Raw genomic sequence first — 22,263 nt, 5'->3', positions numbered from 1 at the left:
AGTACAGGAGTTGGGATATCTTGCTGTACAAGATGTTGGTAAAGCCACATATAGAGTACTGCATCCAGTTCTGGTTGCCCGACTATAGAAAGGATATGAAACTAGAAAGAGCACATTAAAAGGTTTATTAGGATCCTATCTGGACTGGATAGTTTGAGTTATAAGGCGAGAATAGATAGTCTGGGACATTTTTCCCTGGAGTGTAGGAGACTGAGCGGTGACCTTATAGATGTCTATAAAAGCTTGAGAAGCATAGATAAGAGAGCTAGCTCCAGCTTTTCCCCATGGTAGGGAAGTCTAAAACTAGAAGCCATAGATTTAAGGTGAGAGAGGAGAGAGAAAATATGGTCCAAATGGACAATTTTATAACACAGAGGGTGGTGAGTGTCTGGAATGGGATGCCAGAGGTAGTTCTGGAAACAAGTACAAATCCATCATTTTCGAATCATTTGAAAAGGTACATGGATGGGATAGGTATGGAAGGACGTAGACCAAACACAGGCAAGTGGGAATAGTTTACTTGCGAAAACTGGACGGCATGGACAAATTGGGCCAAAAGGTCTGTTTCCTTGCTGTAAACTTCTATGACTCTAACCCTTTGTCTGACTCACTGTGAATCACATCCAGAAGCATGTCCTTTGTCCTCCCTGGAGATAAGAGGGTTTCAAAGTTTGTGAGAAGATTCGTAGCTCGGGTGCTCATTGTTGTGGTTCTGTTCTCCGAGCTGGGAATTTGTGTGGCAGACGTTTCGTCCCCTGTCTAGGTGACATCCTCAGTGCTTGAGAGCCTCCTGTGAAGCGCTTCTGTGACCTTTCCTCCGGCATTTGTAGTGGTTTGAATCTGCCGCTTCCGGTTGTCAGTTCCAGCTGTCCGTTGCAGTGGCCGGTATGTTGGGTCCAGATCGATGTGCTTATTGATTGAATCTGTGGCACTCAATAAGCACATCGATGAGCTACAGGGTGGTTGGGTTGGTTGGTCCGGGTTCCCTCCCCTCCCCTATCAGCATTCCGTAAAGACCACTCCCTCCGTGACTCCCTCGTCAGATCCACACCCCCCACCAACCCAACCTCCACTCCCGGCACCTTCCCCTGCAACTGCAGGAGGTGCAAGACTTGCGCCCACACCTCCCCCCTCACCTCCCTCCAAGGCCCCAAAGGAAACTTCCATATCCGCCACAGATTCACCTGCACCTCCACACATATCATCTATTGCATCCTCTGCACCCGATGTGGCCTCCTCTATATTGGGGAGACAGGCCGGCTACTTGCGGAGCGTTTCAGAGAACACCTCTGGGACACCCAGACCAACCAACCCAACCACCCTGTAGCTCAGCATTTCAATTCCCCCTCCCACTCCACCAAGGATATGCAGGTCTTTGGACTCCTCCATCGTCAGACCACAACAAAACGACGGTTGGAGGAAGAACGCCTCATCTTCCGGCTAGGAACCCTCCAACCACAAGGGATGAACTCGGATTTCACCAGTTTCCTCATTTCCCCTCCCCCCACCCTGTCTCAGTCAAATCCATCAAATTCAGCACCACCTTCCTAACCTGAGATCTTCTTCCCGACCTCTCCGCCCCCACCCCAGTCTGACCTATCACCCTCACCTTGACCTCTTTCCACCTATCACATTTCCGACGCCCCTCCCCCAAGTCCCTCCTCCCTACCTTTTATCTTAGCCTGCTGGACAAACTTTCCTCATTCCTGAAGAAGGGCTTATGCCCGAAACGTCGATTCTCCTGTTCCCTGGATGCTGCCTGACCTGCTGCGCTTTTCCAGCAACACATTTCCAGATATATCCAAGAACCCTGCAAGAGACTAGAGAAGAAATTGTGGAGCTCTGGCTGATACTTTTGCATCATTGTTCGCAACTGGAGGCCTATGAGTCGTGGTGTACCTCAGGGATCGGTGATGGGCCCATTGCTGTTTGTTATCTATATCAATGATTTAGGTGAGAATGTATAAGACATGATTAGTCAGTTTGCAGATGACACTAAAACAGACAGTATCATGGACAGTGAGGAACATTTTCAGAAATTGCAGCAGGACCTTGATCAGCTGGGGAAGTGGGCCGAGAAATGGCAAATGGAGTTTAGTATAGATGAGTGTGAGGTGTTGCATTTTGGAAAATCAAACCAAGGTAATAGTTTCATGGTATATGGTGGAGCATACTGGAACCGAGGGAGTTTAGGTGCATGACTCTCTGAATGTGGAGTCACAGGTAGACAGAGCAGCGAATAGAGCTTTTGGTACGCTGGCTTTCATCAGTCAGGGCATTGAGAATAGAAGTTGGCAAGTTATGTTGCAATTATACAGGATGTTGGTGAGGATGCACGTGGAGTACTGTTGTCAGTTTTGGTCACCTTGCTATTGGAAGAATGTTGCCTGGAATTAATGGTATGAGTTATAGGGAGAGGTTAGACAAGCAAGAACGTTTTTCCTTAAGAGGTGGGATCTGACTGAAGTGTGCGAGATCACTTTTTCCCAGGTTTGGGGAATCAAGGAATCTAGGGCATCTGTTTAAATTTAGAGGGGAAAGAATAGAAGGTAACCTGAGGGGCAACTATTTTACACAGAGGGAGGTACGCATATACAATGAGCTGCCAGCAAACGTGATTGAGGTAGGTACATTAACAACATTTAAGGGACATCTGGACAAATACATGAATAGGAAAGGATTAGAAGGATATGGGCCAAGTACAGGGAAATTGGGTTATTGTGGTTGGACGTTTTGGTCGGCATGGACCGATTCAGGCTGATAGGCCTGTCTCCGTGCTTTAGGATTCTATGACTCTTTGGCTTAATGTCTGAGAAGTCATGAACAGTGCTGAATGTTGTGCAAATACCATTGAATGTCCCTACTTTTAATATTATAATGAAGGGAATGATTAAGCAGCTGAAGATGGTCGGGCAGAGGGCACTATCCTGGAATTCCTTCAGCATTGTTCTGACCTCCAACAACCACACCATCTTCTTTTGTGCCAGATATGTCTCCAATAAGCACACAGTTTTCCCCATTTCTTATTGATTCTAATTTTGCTACTGCTCATTGACACCAAACTCTGATGAAAGTAGCCTTCATTTCAAGGGTAGTCATTCTTAACGTCACCATGAAAATCAGCTATTTGGTTCATGTTTGAATCAAGACCCAGGAACTGGATGGCCCTGGTAGAATACAAACTGGGTGTTCTTGAGCGGGCTATTGCTTGAACAGTTGCTGCTTGATAACTGTTGATGACACTTTCCATCAGTTTACTCATAATCAAGAGTAGACTGGCTGGTAATTGGCTTACCATAGGCCAGAAGATTTAAGAAACAGAACCAGGAGTAGGCTGTCTGAGCCTTCTCTGCCATTCAGTAGGATTCTGGCTCATCCAGTATTCCTCATGTCCATTTTCCTATATTTTCTTGCTTTATCTGTCTTTTAAATTGTCCCCCTAAGTCTTAGCTTTAAATAGAATCTTTGCCCGCATAAATTTCTGTGGCAAGGCATATAAAAACACCCAATGCTCTAAGAAATTCCTCCTCATCTCAGTCTTCAATTTCCGTATCTTTATTCTGAGTCTATGCCCGCTGATCCTAGACTGTCCCATGTGGGGTAACATCCTCTTAGCATTTCCCCTTTCAAGCCCCTTACAAATCCTACATGTTTCAATGAGATCATCTCTCATTCTTTTCCAATGAATACATTCCCATTCTGTTTAGCCTTTGCGCATAAAATAATCCACCCATTCCAGGGATCATCCTCATGAACCTTTACCTAAAGTACCTCCAATGACATATTATTTTTCCTTGAATAAGGGGACCAAAAGTGCTCACAAGTATTCCTGATGTGGCCTCACCAGCACACTTGCAACTGCAGGAAGACTTTCTTCTTCTTATACTCCAATCCCTTGAAATAACGGCCATTATTGATTTAGCCTTCCAGATTACCTGCTATACCTGTTTGCTAACTTTGTGTTTTATGTATGGGTATTCCCAAGTCGCTTTGTGTTGCAGCTTTCTCAGTGTTTATCTATTTAAACTATATTTTGTGTTCTTCCAAAATGAACATTATTCCATGTTGTACTCCATTTGCCAACTTTCTGTCAATTTACTTAATCTAGCAATCTCACTCTGTATTCCTCTCAGAACTTGCCTTTTCATGTATTTTTATGTTGTCTGGAGTAGATTTGCATCCTTCTTGTAAGTGCTTATCCCAGTTAAACGCCACTGGTTCCAGGTTGCCAATTTGAAAAATGAACCTCCTTTCCACTTGCTGTTTCCTGTCCATTAGCCAGTTCTCTGTCATGCCAATATTACCTCCAACACCATGGGCTCTTGTCTTTGATTTAACCTTTTGTGTTGTGTCTTGTTGAATGCCTATTGGAAGTCTAAATACAACATGTCTGCTGATTCTCTTCTATCTACTCTGATTGAGACTTGGGATGTACTGTATGGAAACAAACCCTTCAGTCCATTTCATCCATGCCAACCAGATATCCCAAATAAATCTAATCCCATTTGCCAGCATTTGGCCCATTTCTCTCTAAGACCTTCCTATTCATATTCCCACCCAGATTTCTTTGAAATGTTGTAATCCTACAGCCTCCACCACTTACTATGACAGCTCATTCTGTACGTGCACCACAGCATGAAAAAAGTTGCCCTTTAGGTCCCTTTTAAACATTTCTCCTCTCACCCTAAACCTATGCAGTCTAGCTTTGGACCTCCCCACCCCAAGAAAAAGATATTCACAGTTAACCCTATCCATGCCCCTCATGATTTTAAAAACTTTATAATACCACCCCCTCAGCCTCAGATGCTCCAGGGGAAATAGCCCTAGCCTATTCAGTCACTTTCTGTAGCTCATACCCTCGAACCCTGGCAACATCATTGCAGATCTTTTCTGAACCCTTTCAAGTTTCACAACATCCTTTTTTTTTAGATTTTTTTTTTAGATTACTTACAGTGTGGAAACAGGCTCTTCGGCCCAACAAGTCCACACCGACCCGCCGCAGCGCACCCACCCAGACCCATTCCCCTACATTTACCCCTTCAACTAACACTACGGGCAATTTAGCATGGCCAATTCACCTAACCTGCACATCTTTGGACTGTGGGAGGAAACCGGAGCACCCGGAGGAAACCCACGCAGACACGGGGAGAACATGCAAACTCCACACAGTCAGTCGCCTGAGGCGGGAATTGAACCCAGGTCTCTGGCGCTGTGAGGCAGCAGTGCTAACCACTGTGCCACCGTGCTGCCCTTTCTGCAGCAGAGAAACCAGAACTCTGGTTTAGCCACTTTTGGAATACTATGTCCTGTACATCTGAAACATGACCTCCCCACTTCTTTACTTAATGCGCTGACCAATAATGACAAGCATACCAAATGCCGCCTTCACTATCGTGGACTCCGCTTTCAAGGAACTATGAACCTGTATTCAAGGTCTTCTTGTTCAGCAAGACTACCTAGGACCTTACCATTAAGAGGAGAAGTCCTGCCCTGATTTGCCTTTCCAAACTGCAGCACCTCACATTTATCTAAATGAAACTTCTAGCTTTCGAAAAAGAGTCAAGTTGTTCTGGTAGTTAACAAGAACATGCACTCCATGTGCTGCTTTAATTCACACAAGCACATCTAAACAGTTTCAGGGGCTGGGAGTGGGAAATTTGTGGAGGGGACCTGGCCTGTGATTGACGATCATGAAGATGCAGGAAGAGCTGGGGGAAGGGTAGGAGATATGGGCTGGCACCTGGGAAGTGGACTTCTAAACTCACCATCCCATTTGTCCTTGATGTAACTTTCCAACCTCACCCCATGTTTTCACTGCTGCTCCAACCCTAAGCCATGTCATCGCTGACCCCCTCCCCCAAAACCACCACCATGTCCACCGCAACCACATCCTCCTATCCTGTCCTTCACTCTTTTTGCCTTTGAAACCTTTCCAAAAGTGCATGCACTTCTCTGCTCATGGGCACAACCTTAGAATTAGACGGGGTAGTTTAGAATGGAAATGCAGAGACAACTCGATGGGCCAAATGGCCTTACTTACACTCCTATGTCTTATGGTCTTTTGTGCATTGTGTCATTTGTGTATTACTTCACAAATTCCTGACAAAAAGTTTGACAGGATCTAATAAAGGAAAATATGAATTTATGCATTTTGATAGGAAGAATAGAGGAGCTGCATGTTACTCAAATGGAAAAAGCTGCAGTACAGTGATTTGGGAATCCTCATGAATGAATCAGAAAAGCCTAGCATCCAAGTTCAGCAGGCAAGAGGGAAGGCAGAAAGAATGTTGGCTATTATTTCAAAAGGAATGGAGTACGAACGTAGGGAGGTCTTGCTAAAACTGTACAAGGCCACATGTCAGACCATATCTGGAATACTGTGAATAGTTTGCTCCCCTCCTCTAAGGAAATATGTATACTGAAACTGGAAATAGTCTGGACAAAGTTCATTTGGTTGGTTTCAGGTATATAGGAATTTTCTTATGAGGGGAGATTGAGTAGCCTGGGTCTGTACTCACTGGAATTTAGAAAGATGAGAGAAAACCTTATTGAAATATATAAAATTCTTTGGGATCTTGATAGAGCAAGTGTGCAGAAGGATTGGTTCCCCACATGGGACCTGTAGAACCAGAGTCGCTAAGTTAAGACAGAGATAAGGAAGAATTTTTTCCTATGAGGGTAGTCAAATTCTTTTTCTCAAGAGATAGTCAAATCTGGGGTATTAAGCATGTTCAAGGCTGAGAGACAGATGTTTCATCCACAAAGGAATCAAGGGTTGTGGGGAAAAGATATGATGATTATCAAATCAGCCATGATATTATTGAGTGACAAAGTAGACTCAGTGGGCCAAATGGCTTTGTTCTGCTCCTAAACCTCAGAGGATTTGCTTCTTCAGAAGTTGAAGCTCATGAAATTGTGGAATTGTACAAATGTCAATGAACGTCCCAACTTGTAACCTTTTAATGGAGGCATTTTCATTGATGAATGGACTTAGACAGTATCTTGAGGGACTCCTGAAGTAGCTTCCAACAATCTATTATTTTATAGAGCTATAGAATCTTACAATACAAAACAAGCCCCAAGTCTGCACTGGCAAAAGCTACTCTGTTTATATTCACTCTACAATCTATTCCAGCACTTGATCCATTGCCCTGAGTGTTATGACATTTCAAATGCTCATCCATGAACTTTTTAAAGGTTATGAATTTTCCCACCTCATCTACCCAACCAGGTAGTGCTCCAGATTCCCACCACTCTGTGGGTGAACGTTCTTTCCTCAAATCTCCTTGAAACCTTCTGTGTCTCACCTTTAAAATTATACCTCCTCGTTTTTGACCCTTCAACAAAGGGAAAAACCTACTTTCTACCCACTGTGTCGATGCCATGTTCTTCTCTTGAATAGGCATGGCTCCAGCTATTTTTAGAATCATGGAGTCATACAGTATGGAAACAAACACTTCACCCAACACATCCATACTGACCATGTTTCCCAAACTGAACCCATCCCATTTGCTTGTATTTAGCCCCATCCCTCACCTTTTCATATCAAGTATGTTCAAATGTCTATTAAATGTTGTAATTATATTCACCTCTCCCACTTCCTCTGGCAGTTTGTTCCATATATTTCCCATCCTCTATGTGAAAATGTTGCCCCCTATGACCCTTTGAAATCATTCCCCTCTAACAAACATTTAAGAGAAAGTAAATAGAGAAGCTGTTCACAGCTGATATGGAAAATAATCCAAGGGTACAGACTTAAAAGGTGGTTGGCAAGAGAACAGGGAGCAGTCGAAGAAATAACTTCTTCCCAATGAGTGATTTGCATTTGGAATATGTTGCCTGACAGGTTAGTGGTGGTAGCTTCAATAGTAGATCTTAAAAAGAGAATTGCACAAATTGAGGGGAAGAAAGAACTACGATGTCACATTGAAATATTGAGGAAATAGTATTGACTGGATTGCTTTTTGAAAGAACTGGGACTGATTCAGTCAGCAGAATACTGACTGTCTGTACTGTCTATAATTTCTATTTTTAGGGTGCTATTGAGTTGTCATTTTGTTCAAGCCTTTTGCCTGGGTGTATCAAATTTAAGGCGTTTGCAGGCTTGGAAGAATTGGAGTGAATTGAGTGTTCAAATTCTTTACACTTCTAGAATAACAAAATAAAGTTTGAAATTAGGATCTAATCTTGAAGAAAGTGGTGGAAAAATTAGTTTCACAGCATTCGAGAGTATAATTATGTGGAGAACTTTGACATTAATGAAGTTAGAATTTGAAATCACAGGTCTAATGGGTTTCCTGCACATCTTTGTCTTGCCAATTATTTCACGTAAATGCTTACGGAGTGAATAGACTCTCCCAAATTGAACAACGAAAATTAAACTAACTGGAAGAAGAGCTCTGTGCCTGTAATCAGAAGATTTTGTCTTCAGTCAGACAAATTAATCAAGGCATGGCTTGATGGATCTTGGACAATGGTTGCTATGGCATAAATGCACCATGACTAGGCATACATCGCAAAAAGTGTTTGAAACTGATTATAGCTACACACTGTTTGCTCAAAAATGTTGAGTTGTGTTTTTCTAGTATTGTCATCCATTACCTCGATCGATTTTGTAATTTACCCATCTTCTATCATCTCTTTGATCAACTTTGCTTATTTAAAAACCATACCAGTAATCTTAAAAAGAAACAGTAGTACTCAAAGCTCACAGCGTATTATTTGAAAGATAAAAGAGCATTTTTAATGCATTCAAGTGCATCGAATTATTAGAGCTTTTTCATTTGAGCTTTTTAGTAAGCATGGTCTAATATTGGGTGAAGTATGGTTTGATGTGATTTCTGTATTTTTCATCTACCTAGTGATATTTGATGCACCCACTGGTACGTCTTCAGATGTTTGGCTCTTGATTCAAAAGGATGTTTCCCAATTAACTCAAGTAAGTGAAGCAAATAGCAATCATTTACTTAGTTCTTGATCTTACTTAGACTGTGGGTTTGAGTTATAATTCAACATTGAAGGTGTTATGTCCAGGTTAAGCACTGAACAATAAAAATAACTAACATCATTTTTTCTACGTGCGTTCAAGGACTCTGCCCACTTGCATGTTTTCCAATGAAGTTTCAGAGAATTTTTGTTTTTGACAAGTGACCATGGAGATTTGAAAGCTTTGGCTAAAAACTTGCTCAAAGAAGTGACATCTAAGCATTTTCAAACTTAGAAAGCTGGAGAGTTCTAAGAAATTTCCAGGGAAGGTGCATGAACCATTGATGAAGCAATTCTAATCAGGGATGCGAAGAGGCAGAATTGGTGCAAAACAGAGCCTGGTTATAATGCTAAAAAACGTTTTAGCAATTAAAAATGGGTGAGGATACATAGAGGTTTTAAATTTTGGCATAAGAACATAATGGTGTGTTGAAGTGGCAGACAACAGGATATTCATGGTCATTTTTACTTGAGTGATTGTAGGTGTTTAAAGCAGTCACCAGTCTGTGTTTTGTTTCCCAATGTAGAGGAAACTGTTGTGAGCAGCGAACACAGTAGATTAGATTAAGTAAGGTGCATGTAACTCTCTCTTTCCCTTGAAAGGTGTGTCTGAACCCTTGCCCTGTGAACATTTCTCCCTCAGGCCTGCTGAAGTGTTCACTGAGGCTTGATGAAAGCTGAAAAAAACAACACCTTACCTTCCTCTTGGGGACCTTAAGGTCTTCATGACTTGGAACATAGAACTGTACTGCACAGGAAAGGGCCTTTGACCCACAATGTTGTGCCAAACATGATGCCAAATTAAACTAATCTCAGCTGCCTGCCCTTTAACCATATCCCCCCACCCCCCATCCCTAAAAGTCTGTTAAACATCCCTATCATATCCGTCTCCAACACTTAGCGTGGCAGGGCATTCCAGACTCCTGCCACTCTCTGTGTAAAAAAATAAACTTGTCCCTCACATTTCCTTTGAACTTTCGCCCTCTCACCTTAATGTATGTCCTATAAATTTTAGACATTTCAACTCTGGGGGAAAAAGATTCTGACTGTCGACCCTATATATGCCTCTCATAATTTTATAAGCTTCTATCAAGTCTCCCCCCAGCCTTCACCGCTCCAGAGAATGAAATTGAATTCTTCAAGCCTCTCCTTGTAGTTCACACCCATTAATCCAGGCAGCATCCTGGTAAATCTTTTCTGCACCCTCTCCAAAGTCTCCACATCCTTAGTGTATCATGGAGACCCGAACTGAACGCAGTACTCTTAATTGTGGCTTAACTAAAGTCTTATAAAGTTGCAACATGACATCCTGACTCTTGTACTTAATTCCCTGACTAATAAAGGCAAGCATGCCATATGTTTTCTTCATCACCCTACATATTTGTGAGGCCACTTTCAGGGATCTATGGACTTGAAGCCAATTATCCCTCTGTGCATCAGTGCTGTTCAGGGTCCTACCATTAACTGTACACTTTTCCTTAACATTTGATCTTCCAAAGTGCAGCACCCGATACTTACCCGGATTAAACTCCTCCTGCCATTTCTCTGCCCATATCTGCAACTGATCTCGCTGTATTGTTTGACAACCTTCTACACTATCCACAACTCCGCCAATGTTTGTGTCATCTGCAAACTTATGAACCCACCCATGTGCATTTTCATCCAAATCACTTATATATCACAAACTGCAGAGGTCCCAGCATAGATCCCTGCGGCACATGGACCTCCAGCTTGAAAAACAACCTTACAACATTGCTGTCTGCTTTCCATGGGCCAGCAGTTCTGAATCCATATGGCTAAGTCACCATGAATCCCATGAAGCTTAATCTTCTGGATGAGCCTACCATGAGGGATTTTGTCGAAAGCATCACTAAAATCCATGTGGTCAATATTTGCAGCTGTACCATCATTGATCACCTTTGTCACCAATTGAAAAATTCAATCAAGTTAGTAAGACATGACCTGCCGTGCACAATGCCATGCTGATTGACTGTAATTCAGCCATTGCCATGTTTTTCCAAATGCACGTAAGTCCTATCCCTCAGAATTCTCTCCAATAGCTTCCCAACCACAGCTGTGAGGTTCACTGGTCTCTCGTTTCTTGGATTTTCCCTACTTGCCTTAGAACATAGAACAATGCAGCGCAGAAGAGGCCCTTCGGCCCTCGATGTTGCACTAACCTGTGAACTAACCTAAGCCAATCCCCTACACTATCCCATCATCATCCATATGCTTATGCAAGGACTGTTTAAATGCCTCTAATATGGCTGAGTTAACTACATTGGCAGGCAGGGCATTCCACACCCTTACCACACTCTATGTAAAGAACCTGCCTCTGACATCTGTCTAAAATCTATTATCCCTCAATTTGCAGCTATACCCCTTCATACAAGCCAACGTCATCATCCTAGGAAAAAGACTCTCACTGTCCACCCTATGAAACCCTCTAATCATGTTGTATACCTCTATCAAATCCACTCTTAGTCTTTAACTCTTCAATGAGAACAGAAGAGTCCCTTTCCTCATAACACCTTCCCTCCAGACCAGGCAACATCCTCTTAAATCTCCTTTGCACCTTTTCCAATGCTTCCACATCCTCCTTCTAGTGGGGCGACCAGAGCTGTACACAATATTCCAAATGAGACCACACTAGCATTTGTACAATTGCAGCATGACATCACGGCTCCAGAACTCAATCTCTTTACCAATAAAACCTAACATGATATTTCTTCTTAACAGCATTACCAAGCTGGGTGGCAACTTTCAGGGATCTATGGACATGGACTCCAAGATCCCTTTGCACATCCACACTACAAAGAATCTTTCCATTGTCTCAGTATTCTGCCTTCCTGTTATTCTTCCCAAAGTGCATCACCTCACATTTATCTATGTTGAACTCCATTTTCCACCTCTCAGCCCAATACTGCAGTTTATCCAAGTCCCTCTGCAACCTGGAACATTCTTCCACACTATTCACCACTCCACCGACTTTAGTGTGGGCGGCACGGTGGCACAGTGGTTAGCACTGCTGCCTCACAGCGCCAGAGACCCGGGTTCAATTCCCGCCTCAGGCGACTGACTGTGTGGAGTTTGCATGTTCTCCCCGTGTCTGCGTGGGTTTCCTCCGGATGCTCCGGTTTCCTCCCACAGTCCAAAGATGTGCAGGTCAGGTAAATTGGCCATGCTAAATTGCCCGTAGTGTTAGGTAAGGGGTAAATGTAGGGGTATGGGTGGGTTGCGCTTCGGCGGGGCAGTGTGAACTTGTTGGGCCGAAGGGCCTGATTCCACACTGTAAGTAAGTAATCTAAGTAAAGTAAAGTAATCTAAGTAAGTAAAGTAATCTAGTGTCATCTGCAAACTTACTAATCCATCCACCTATGACTGTGTCTAAGTCATTTATAAAAATGGCAAACAGCAGTGGTCCCAAAACAGATCCTTGCGGCACACCACTAGTGTCCGGACTCCAGGCTGAATATTTTCCATCAACCACCACTCGCTGCCTTCTTTTAGAAAGTCAGTTTCTAACCCAAACTGCTAAATTGCCCTCAATCCCATGCCTTCGCATTTTCTCCATCAGCCTACCATGTGGAACCTTATCAAAGGTTTTACTGAAATCCATGTACATCACGTCAACAGCCCTACCCTCGTCTACATGCTTGGTCACCTTCTCAAAAATCTTAATGAAGTTTGTGAGACATGGCCTGTCGTTGATGAAACCTTGTTGACTATCTCCAATCAAATTGTTGCTTGCTAGATGATAATAAATCCTATCTCTTATAAACCTTTCCAAAACTTTTCTGAGTTGAAACTTTATTGCTGGAATAGCACAGCAGGTCAGGCAGCATCCAGGGAACAGGAGATTCGACGTTTCGGGCACAGGCCCTTCTTCAGGAATGAGCAGAGAGTGTTCAGCAGGAGAAGATAAAAGGTAGGGAGGAGGGACTTGGAGGAGGGGCGTTGGAAATGTGATAGGTGGAAAGAGGTCAAGGTGAGGGTGATAGGTCGGAGTAGGATGGAGGCGGAGAGGTCAAGAAGAAGACTGCAGGTCAGGAAGGCGGTGCCGGGCTGGAGGGATCCGGCTGAGACAAGGTGGGGGGAGGGGGGATGAAGAAACTGGTGAAGTCCAAGTTCATCCCCTGCGGTTGGAGGGTTCCCAGTCGGAAGATAAGACGCTCCTCCTCCGACCGTCGGGTTGTTGTGGTTTGGCGGTGGATGAGTCCAATGACCTGCATATCCTCGGTGGAGTGGGAGGGGGAGTTGAAATGCTGTGCTACAGGTTGGTTGGGTTAGTTCGTCCGGGTGGCCCAGAGGTGCTCTCTGAATCGCTCCGCAAGTAGGCGGCCTGTTTCCCCAATATAGAGGAGGCCACACCGGCTGCAGCGGATGCAGTAGATGATGTGGGTGACCACAGTCATACGGTTCACTGGCCTATAATTATCTGAATCATCCCTATTGCCCTTCTTGAACAAGGGCACAACATTTGCAATCCACCAGTCCTCTGGCACTAAACCTGTAGACAGTGACGACTCAAATATCAAGGCCAAAGGCTCCATCATCTCTTCCCTAGCTTTCCAGAGAATCTTTGGATAAGTCGCAACCGGCCCAGGGGACTTATCTACTTTCACACCTTCTAGAATTGATAACATCTTCTCCTTACTAACCTCAATCCTTTATAGTCTAATAGCCCTTATGTCAGTCTTCTCCTCTACAATATTCTCCTTTTCCTGAGTAAAAACAGTTGAGAAATATTCGTTTTGCACCTCTCAGATCTCCACAGGGTCCACACACAGCTTCCCACTTCTGTCTTTGACTGGCCCTATTCCTACCCTAGTCATCCTTTTATTTCTCACATACCTATAGAAAGCTTTAGGGTTCTCCTTTATTCTAAATGCTAAAGACTGCTAATGTCCCCTCCTTGTTCTTCTTAACTCTCTCATTAAATCCTTCCTAGCTAATTTGAACTCTCCATCGCCTCTTCTGAACCATCTGGTCTCAATGTCATATAAGTCTCCCTCTTCCATTTAACAAGAGATGCAGTTTCTTTAGTAAACCACAATTCCCTACCTTATCACTTCCTCCCTGCCTGACAGGGACATGCCTATCAAGGACACGCAATATCTGTTCCTTAAACCAGCTCCACGTTTCGATTGTCCCCATCCCCTGCTGCCCCCTTCTATGCCTCATAAGTCTTGCCAAATCCCATTATAATTGCCCTTCCCCAATCTATAACTCTTGCCCAGTGGCATGTACCTATCCCTTTCCATCACTAAATTAAACTTTGGGGCGGCACGGTGGCTCAGTGATTGGCACTGCTACCTCACAGCCCCAGGGACCCGGATTTAATTCCCGCCTCGGGCAACTGTCTGTGTGGAGTTTGCACATTCTACCTCTGTCTGCGTGGGTTTCCTCCAGGTGCTCCGGTTTCCTCCCACAGTCCAAAGATGTGCAGGTTAGGTGAATTGGCCATGCTAAATTGCCCGTAGTGTTAGGTGGATTAGTCAGGGGTAAATATAGGTGGGTGGGTTTCTCTTCGGAGGGTCGGTGTGGACTTGTTGGGCCAAAGGGCCTGTTTCCACACTGTAGTAATCTAATCTCCTCTAAATATAACCGAATTATGGTCACTCTCTCCAAAGTGCTCACCTACCACTAAATCAAACATCTGGCCTGGTTCATTACCAAGTACCAGATCCAGTGTGGCCTCTTCTCTTGTCGGCCCTTCGACATAGTGTTAGGAAACCCTCCTGCACACATTGGACAGAAACTGATCCATCCGGCGTACAAGAGTTTTAGCATTTCCTGTCCATGTTGGGTAAGTCCCCCACAATGACCACTGTGTTCCTTTCACTCCTACCCAGACTTGTTTTGCCATTCCTCTCCTCCACATCCCTGGAACTTTGTGGAAGCCTATAATAAAACTCCCAGCAGTGTGACCTCTCCTCTTCTGTTTCTGACCTCAGCTCATACCACCTCAGTAGACGAGTCCTCGTAAAAAGTTCTTTCAGCCGCCGTTATGCTATCCTTGACTAACAAAGCCACACCTCCCTCTCTTATATCACCTTCCCTGATCTTAATGGAAGATCTAAACCCTGGGACCTGCAACACCCATTCCTGACCTTGCTCTATCCATGTCTCCGAAATGACCACAACCTCAAAGTCCCATGTACCCCTCCATGATGTAAGCTCATCTACCTTATTCTGGATACTCCTGGCATTGCAGTAGACACACTTCAAACCAGCTTGCTGTCTGTCAGCACACTCCTGTGACCATGAAATCCTGTCATGTCCTCCCTGCTCACATCCTCCTGTGCATTGGAACTAAACCACAGGTTCACATCCCCCCCTGCTGAGCTAGTTTAAACCCACATGAATAGCACTAGCAAATTTCCCACCCAGGATTTTGGTACTCCCTGGTTCAAGTGAAGACCGTGCTGTTTGTAGATGTTCCACCTCCCCCAGAATGAGTCCCAATTGTTCATTATACCTGAAATCCTCCCTCCTGCACCATCCCTGCAACCACATGTTGAACTGATATGTCTCCTAGTTTCTCGCTTCATTGTCATGTGGCATGGGTAACAAACCAGAGATAACAATTCTGTTTGCACTAGCTCTCAGCTTCCACACTAGCTCCCTGAAACCCTGCCTTACATCCCAATCCCTGTTTCTACCTGTGTCGTTGGTACCTGTTGGGACCACGACTTGGGGCTGGTCACCCTCTCTCTTCAAGATCCCCAAAGACACCATCCGAGACATCATGGACCCTGGCACCAGAGGCAACACACCAACCGTGAGTCTCTTTCATTCACAACAAACCTTCTATTTGACCCTCTAACTATTGAGTCCCCAGTGACTAATACTCTCCTCCTTTTCCCCCCTTTCCTTCTGTGCAACAGGGACAGACTGTGTGCCAGAGATCTACACCCCAATGCATGCCCCGGTAAGTCACTCCCCCACCAACAGTATCCAAAATGGTATACTTGTTTCTCAGGGAAACGACCACAGGGGATCCCTGTAGTGACTGTTTTTTCCCCCTTCTAGCAGTTACCCAGCTTTCTTCGTGCCTAGGAGTAACTACTTTCCTGTAACTCTTATCTGTTACAGACTCTGCCTCCCGAATGATCCGAAGTTAATCCAGCTCCTGCTCCAATTACCTAATGTGGTCTTGGAGGAGGAAGAGTTGGGTGCACTTCCTGCAGATGTACTTGGATGGGGCACTAATGGCGTCCCTCACCTCAAACATCATGCAGGAGGAACATTCTTCTCCCTGCGCAGCCATCCCTGTTCGTCCCCTTATCAGAAAGTTAAAAAGAAGAGAAGCTTACCAGATGAATCCCTGGTGTTTAAGGTTAGTGGAGGTGGATGGGCGGGAGGCCGTACAAGGGTAGGGTGTTGGGTTTAGAAAACACTCACTTATATAGCTAAAGCTTATATAGCTTTATTCTTGAATAAAGGAACAACATGGGCGGCACAGTGTCTCAGTGGTTAGCACTGCTGCCTCACAGCACTAGGGACCCTGGTTTGGTTCCAGCCTCGGGCAACTGTGTAAACTCCACATAGACATTCTTCCCGTGTCTACATGGATTTCCTCCAGGTTCTCCCGTTTCCTCCCACAGTCCAAAGATGTGCAAGTCAGGTGAATTGGCCATTCTAAATTGCCCACAGTGTGAGGTGCATTAGTTGGAGGGAAATGGGTCTGGATAGATTGCTCTTCGGAGGGTCGGTGTGGACTTGTTTGGCCTGTTTCCACACTGTAGAGAATCTAATCTAATCAAATCTTCATTCCTGCCCTTCTCTGCATAATCTTTTGTGCCATTTGGAATCAAGACTCTATCTATCTGTGCCTTTAAAAATGTTAAAGATTCTACATCCAGTAGAACACTTAACCCTCTGAAAGAAGACACAGTAATGTAATATATTGTATTTGATAAGGTACCACATGTCAGCCTACTCAATAAGATAAGAGTCCATAGTTTTGAGGGTGGTATATTAGCATGCATATACTATTGGCTAAGAGAGAGAACAGAAAGTTGGGATAAGGCGGGTATTTTCAGGATGGCAATCTGTAGCTACTGGAGTGCTGGGGCCATGATTACTTACAATGTATATATAATGACTTATATATAATGAGGCAAGTGAATGCATTCTAACCAAATTTGTGGGTGACACAAAAATACATGGGAAGGCGAGTACTTGTGGTCCCACAATTAGTCTACAGAGGAATATAGAAATGTAGGTCCAATCAAGGACAGTAGCGGGAGACTGTGTATTGAGTCGGAAGAGATAGGAGAGGTCTTGAATGAGTACTTTTCTTCAGTATTTACAAACGAGAGGGACCATATTGTTGAAGAGGAGAGTGTGAAACGGACTGGTAAGCTAGAAGAGATACTTGTTAGGAAGGAAGATGTGTTGGGCATTTTGAATAACTTGAGGATAGACAAGTCCCCCGGGCCTGACGGGATATATCCTAGGATTATGTGGGAAGCAAGAGAGGAAATTGCAGAGCCGTTGGCAATGATCTTTTCGTCTTCACTGTCAATGGGGGTGGTACCAGGTGACTGGAGAGTGGCGAATGTTGTGCCTCTGTTCAAAAAAGGGAATAGGGATAACCCCGGGAATTACAGGCCAGTTAGTCTTACTTCGGTGGTAGGCAAAGTAATGGAAAGAGTACTGAGGGATAGGATTTACGAGTATCTGGAAAGACACTGCTTGATTAGGGACAGCCAGCATGGATTTGTGAAGGGTAGGTCTTGCCTTACAAGTCTTATTGAATTCTTTGAGGAGGTGACCAAGCATGTGGATGAGGGTAGAGCAGTGGATGTAGTGTACGTGGATTTTAGCAAGGCATTTGATAAGGTTCCCCATGGTAGGCTTATGCGGAAAGTCAGGAGGCATGGGATAGAGGGAAATTTGGCCAGTTGGATAGAAAACTGGCTAACCGGTCGAAGTCAGAGAGTGGTGGTAGATGGTAAATATTCAGCCTGGAGCCCAGTTACAAGTGGAGTTCCGCAGGGATCAGTTCTGGGTCCTCTGCTGTTTGTAATTTTTATTAGTGACTTGAAGAGGGAGTCGAAGGGTGGGTCAGTAAATTTGCAGATGATACGAAGATTGGTGGAGTTGTGGATAGTGAGAAGGGCTGTAGTCAGCTGCAAAGAGACTTAGATATGATGCAGAGCTGGGCTGAGGAGTGACAGATGGAGTTCAACCCTGTCAAGTGTGAGGTTGTCCACTTTGGAAGGACAAATAAGAATGCGGAATACAGGGTTAACGGTAGGGTTCTTAGTAAGGTGGAGGAGCAGAGGGATCTTGGGGTCTATGTTCATAGATCTTTGAAAGTTGCCACTCAGGTGGATAGAGCTTGTAAGAAGGCCTATGGTGTATTAGCGTTCATTAGCAGAGGGATTGAATTCAAGAGTCGTGAGGTGATGTTGCAGCTGTACAGGATCTTGGTTAGGCCACATTTGGAGTACTGTGTGCAGTTCTGGTCGCCTCACTTTAGGAAAGATGTGGAAGCTTTGGAGAGGGTGCAGAGAAGATTTACCAGGATGTTGCCTGGAATGGATAATAGGTCGTACGAGGATAGGTTGAGAGTGCTAGACCTTTTCTCATTGGAATGGCGAAGGATGAGGGGTGACTTGATAGAGGTTTATAAGATGGTCAGAGGAATAGATAGAGTAGACAGTCAGAAACTTTTTCCCCGGGTACAACAGAGTGTTACAAGGGGACATAAATTTAAGGTGAAGGGTGGAAGGTATAGGGGAGATGTCAGGGGTAGGTTCTTTACCCAGAGAGTGGTGGGGGCATGGAATGCGCGCCTGTGGGAGTGACAGAGTCAGAATCATTGGTGACCTTTAAGCGGCATTTGGATAGGTACATGATGGGTGCTTAAGCTAGGACAAATGTTCGGCACAACATCGTGGGCCGAAGGGCCTGTTCTGTGCTGTATTGTTCTATGTTCTATGTTCTATGTTCTGCGTGACAAAATCTTAGCAGATGGAATATATTATGGGAATATGTGGAGGTTATATTAGAAAGTATAGAGGACCTGAATATTATTTAAATGGAGAAAGAGTGCAGAAAGGTACGGAACAGAGGGATTTGATGTACTTGTTAGTGAATATCAAAAACCTTAGCTGTAAGTTTCAGCAGATAATAGGGGAGGCAAATGGACTGTTGGCCTTAATTTCAAAGGGAATGGAGAATGAAATAGGAAGGTCTTGGTAAAATTATACAAGGTAATAATTAGACCACACCTGGAAAAGTGTAAACAGTTTTGGGCCCTTATGGGAAGATATACTGTCATTGGAGGCAGTCTAGAGAGAATTCACGAGGCTGATCCTATTTCTGGAGGGACTGACTTATGAGGAGAAATTGAATGGATTGAGCCTGTAGTCATTGGAGTTCAGAAGAATGAGAAGCAATCTTGTTGATAAGTGTAAGATTTTAGTAGACTTCACAGATTAGATAAGGAATTGGTTGTTTCCTCTTGTTGGACCTTCGAGACCAGAAAGCATAATTTCTGAATAAGTGTCACTCATTTACAACAGAGAGGAGGAGGAATTTCTTCTCTTGATGGATGCTGAATTTTAGAATACTTAACTGCAGAGGCTTGGTCGTAAGTATATTCAGTGATGAGGTAAATGGATTTTTCATTAGTGAGGAAATCAAATATTATGGGGAAAAGGATGGAAAACAGAGTTGAGGATTATCAGTTCAGCTATGATGTCATTGACTAGCAGAACAAACTCAATGGACTGAATGGTCTCAAAGAATCATAGAATCCCTACGGAGTGGAAGCCTGCTGTTTGGTCCATCGTGTACACACAGCGACCCTCCAAAGAACATCCTATCCAGACTCACCTCCCGACTACCCTTTCCCTACATTTCCATGGCTAATCTATGTAGTCTGCACATCCCAGGATATTATGAGCAATTAGGCATTGCCTTTATTGGACTCTGGGTCGAAATGGGAGGATTGGGAGGAAACCCGTGCAGACATGGGGAGAATGTGCAAACTCCACACAGACAGTCACTTGAATCAGGACTTGAGCCCAGGTCCCTGGTATGTGAGGCAGCAGTGCTAACTACTGAGCCACCATGCTGCTTCTGTTCTGCAGTTCTGTTGGTCTGTTTGTCTGTTTCTGCTCCAGTGTTTTATTGTGGAGTGCTGGTGTTAGACTGGGGTGGAAATGTTTTATGGCCTTCTCTTCAGGATTCTGACATGTATGTATACTTGCGCAAATCTAGAACTTGACTACGACCTGATTTCACCTAAGTTTCGAGGGATTGTGAGGACTGTTGTTGACAGTTTAGCACCATAACCTTGTAATTTCTGGGCTTTGATGTATTCCTGTTATGGTGCATTGGTATTGTCTGGCTGATTTGTTGTTGTTAGAGTTATGTTGCAACCTTCTTTGAGATCATGAGACTTAAAGAGGCACTGGTGAGTACCATGTAGGAAGCAAATTACATGGACGGTGGCACAGTGGTTAGCACTGCTGCCTCACAGCGCCAGAGACCCGGGTTCAATTCCCGCCTCAGGTTAGGTGAATTGGCCATGTTAAATTGCCCGTAGTGTTAGATGGATTAGTCAGCAGTAAATGTAGGGGGTGGGTTGCTCTTCGGAGGGTCAGTGTGGACTTGTTGGGTCGAAGGGCCTGTTTCCACACTGTAGGGAATTTAAAAAAACTGTAAATGGAAAAATATTGTTGACTAGCCTGGTGGGTAAGTTGAAACATCCAGGTGGTCCCAGTAAGATCTAGATACTGCGTGCAGAAAAAGGAGAAATTTAGTTTTGAAAGATAGAGGGAAAATAAGTTATAGTTTTTGTTTCTTGCCTTTGCTTTTGAATGCAGTGTGCAAGTAACTGCACTGAAATTTATATACTTTTACAGAACATTACTTAGTAGTTAGTGTACTAAGTGCTTGAAATCAAATGGAAAAATTAATTACGCTGTACTTGTACAAATTTCCCTTTGTGTTTTGTATTTTGATAATATAGGTTTTGTTTATGTGTTATTAGTACTTATTCACCCAATGCTATGTACAATGGTAAAGAAATAATGCAAAGTATTGTGGTGACCTATGATTTGTAAATTGTGATATGATAATAAGTTCTGTGTGTCCATGGCTTTGTATGTCAAGATTTTTGGTTGTCATTATCCAGTCTGTTCTTTAAATACTATATCACCTTTAATTTTAACTCCAAACTTGTATTAAAATTATTTTCTGCCCATTTATTTGTTCGTATCTATTGTCCTGTCATTTCTAAAGAAAACAGACATTATCCACTGATTTGTGTTTTTAGTACTTTATTCTTTAAAATTGTAATTTCTTTTCTACACAAAAGCTCTTCAGTCCCTTTGTATTTTTCAACACTTTGTCAAGTAAGTAAAAAACGGTAGCTAAAATAAACATGCAGAATGAGGAATTGGCAAAGATACTGAAGAAGTATTTTGTTATCTTCACAGTAGAAAACACAAGTCAACATTCCAAAAACAGAGGATAGTCTGGGGACTAAAATGAGTGAGACAGTTAAGGGAATTAAAATCAGCAAACAGTATTGAAAAAAACATGAAGAACTAAAATCTGACAAATCCCCTTGGCTTGATGGCCAAAATCCTAGGGTTCTGAAAAAGATAGTATTTGCACTGGTTGTAATTTTCCAGAAATCCTTAGACTCTAGAATGTTAAGTTGATTGGCAGTTAGCAAATGTAGCACCACTATTCATAAAATAAGAGCGGTTGAAAAAGACAACCACAGGCTACGTAGCCTGACACCAGTAATCAGAAAATTGTTGGGAATTATTATTCGAGAAGTCATTCAGAATGTCATAGTGTGTACAGGCAAAGACAACATGCTTTATGAAAGGGAAGTTTGACAAATTCATTTGACAAAATTAATTTGTCAAACTTGACTTCACTTTCATAAAAATTTCAAAAAGTATTAAATGTCAAATGAACAAATTTATTTTGGGATTTGAATTTGTTTTTAAATTACAGTTTAACGTTTCAGATGATAATTAAACTGTGATTATTTAATTAATCTGTGATTGGCCATTGAGGATGATGAAAATTTGACCTACTGAATAGTTCCTCCCAATGTCACTTATCCGTGGTTTGGTCTTGTTACTTTTCTTAGATAAAATACCATTTTATGAGATTTTCCTTGCTCACTTGTTCTGTCGTCCCATTCCATACCCCCCCCCCCCGACACACACACATCCCCCACCCCTCAGTTGAAGCAAAACGCTCAGAGACACTGTTGGGCTGTACCTCCTTCAG

General features: G+C 43.5%; 1 protein-coding gene across 7 annotated transcripts in view; it reads left to right on the top strand.

Moving 5' to 3' along the window:
• LOC122549114 (uncharacterized) overlaps window positions 1-22,263 on the top strand; it is a 226,083-nt gene that overhangs the window by 25,802 nt on the left and 178,018 nt on the right. For 4 of the 7 annotated variants that reach the window (XM_087986363.1, XM_087986362.1, XM_087986366.1 and 1 more), the window contains exons 4-6: window positions 8,862-8,938; window positions 15,876-15,919; window positions 16,084-16,327. In XM_087986363.1, the coding sequence (XP_087842489.1) occupies window positions 8,862-8,938; window positions 15,876-15,919; window positions 16,084-16,327 (365 nt within the window). Of the gene's footprint in view, window positions 1-8,861; window positions 8,939-14,624; window positions 15,770-15,875; window positions 15,920-16,083; window positions 16,328-22,263 lie in introns of those variants that run through there. The other 3 variants (XM_043688409.2, XM_043688407.2, XM_087986365.1) reach the window with 2 other exon arrangements.

This window comes from Chiloscyllium plagiosum, unplaced genomic scaffold (assembly GCF_037043375.1).
Source record: "Chiloscyllium plagiosum isolate Xiang-an unplaced genomic scaffold, Cpla_swu_hap1 HiC_scaffold_4, whole genome shotgun sequence".
NCBI lineage: Eukaryota > Metazoa > Chordata > Chondrichthyes > Orectolobiformes > Hemiscylliidae > Chiloscyllium > Chiloscyllium plagiosum.
The sequence above is the reverse complement of the archived record's forward strand: the minus strand, read 5'-3'. Positions and strand labels throughout refer to the sequence as shown.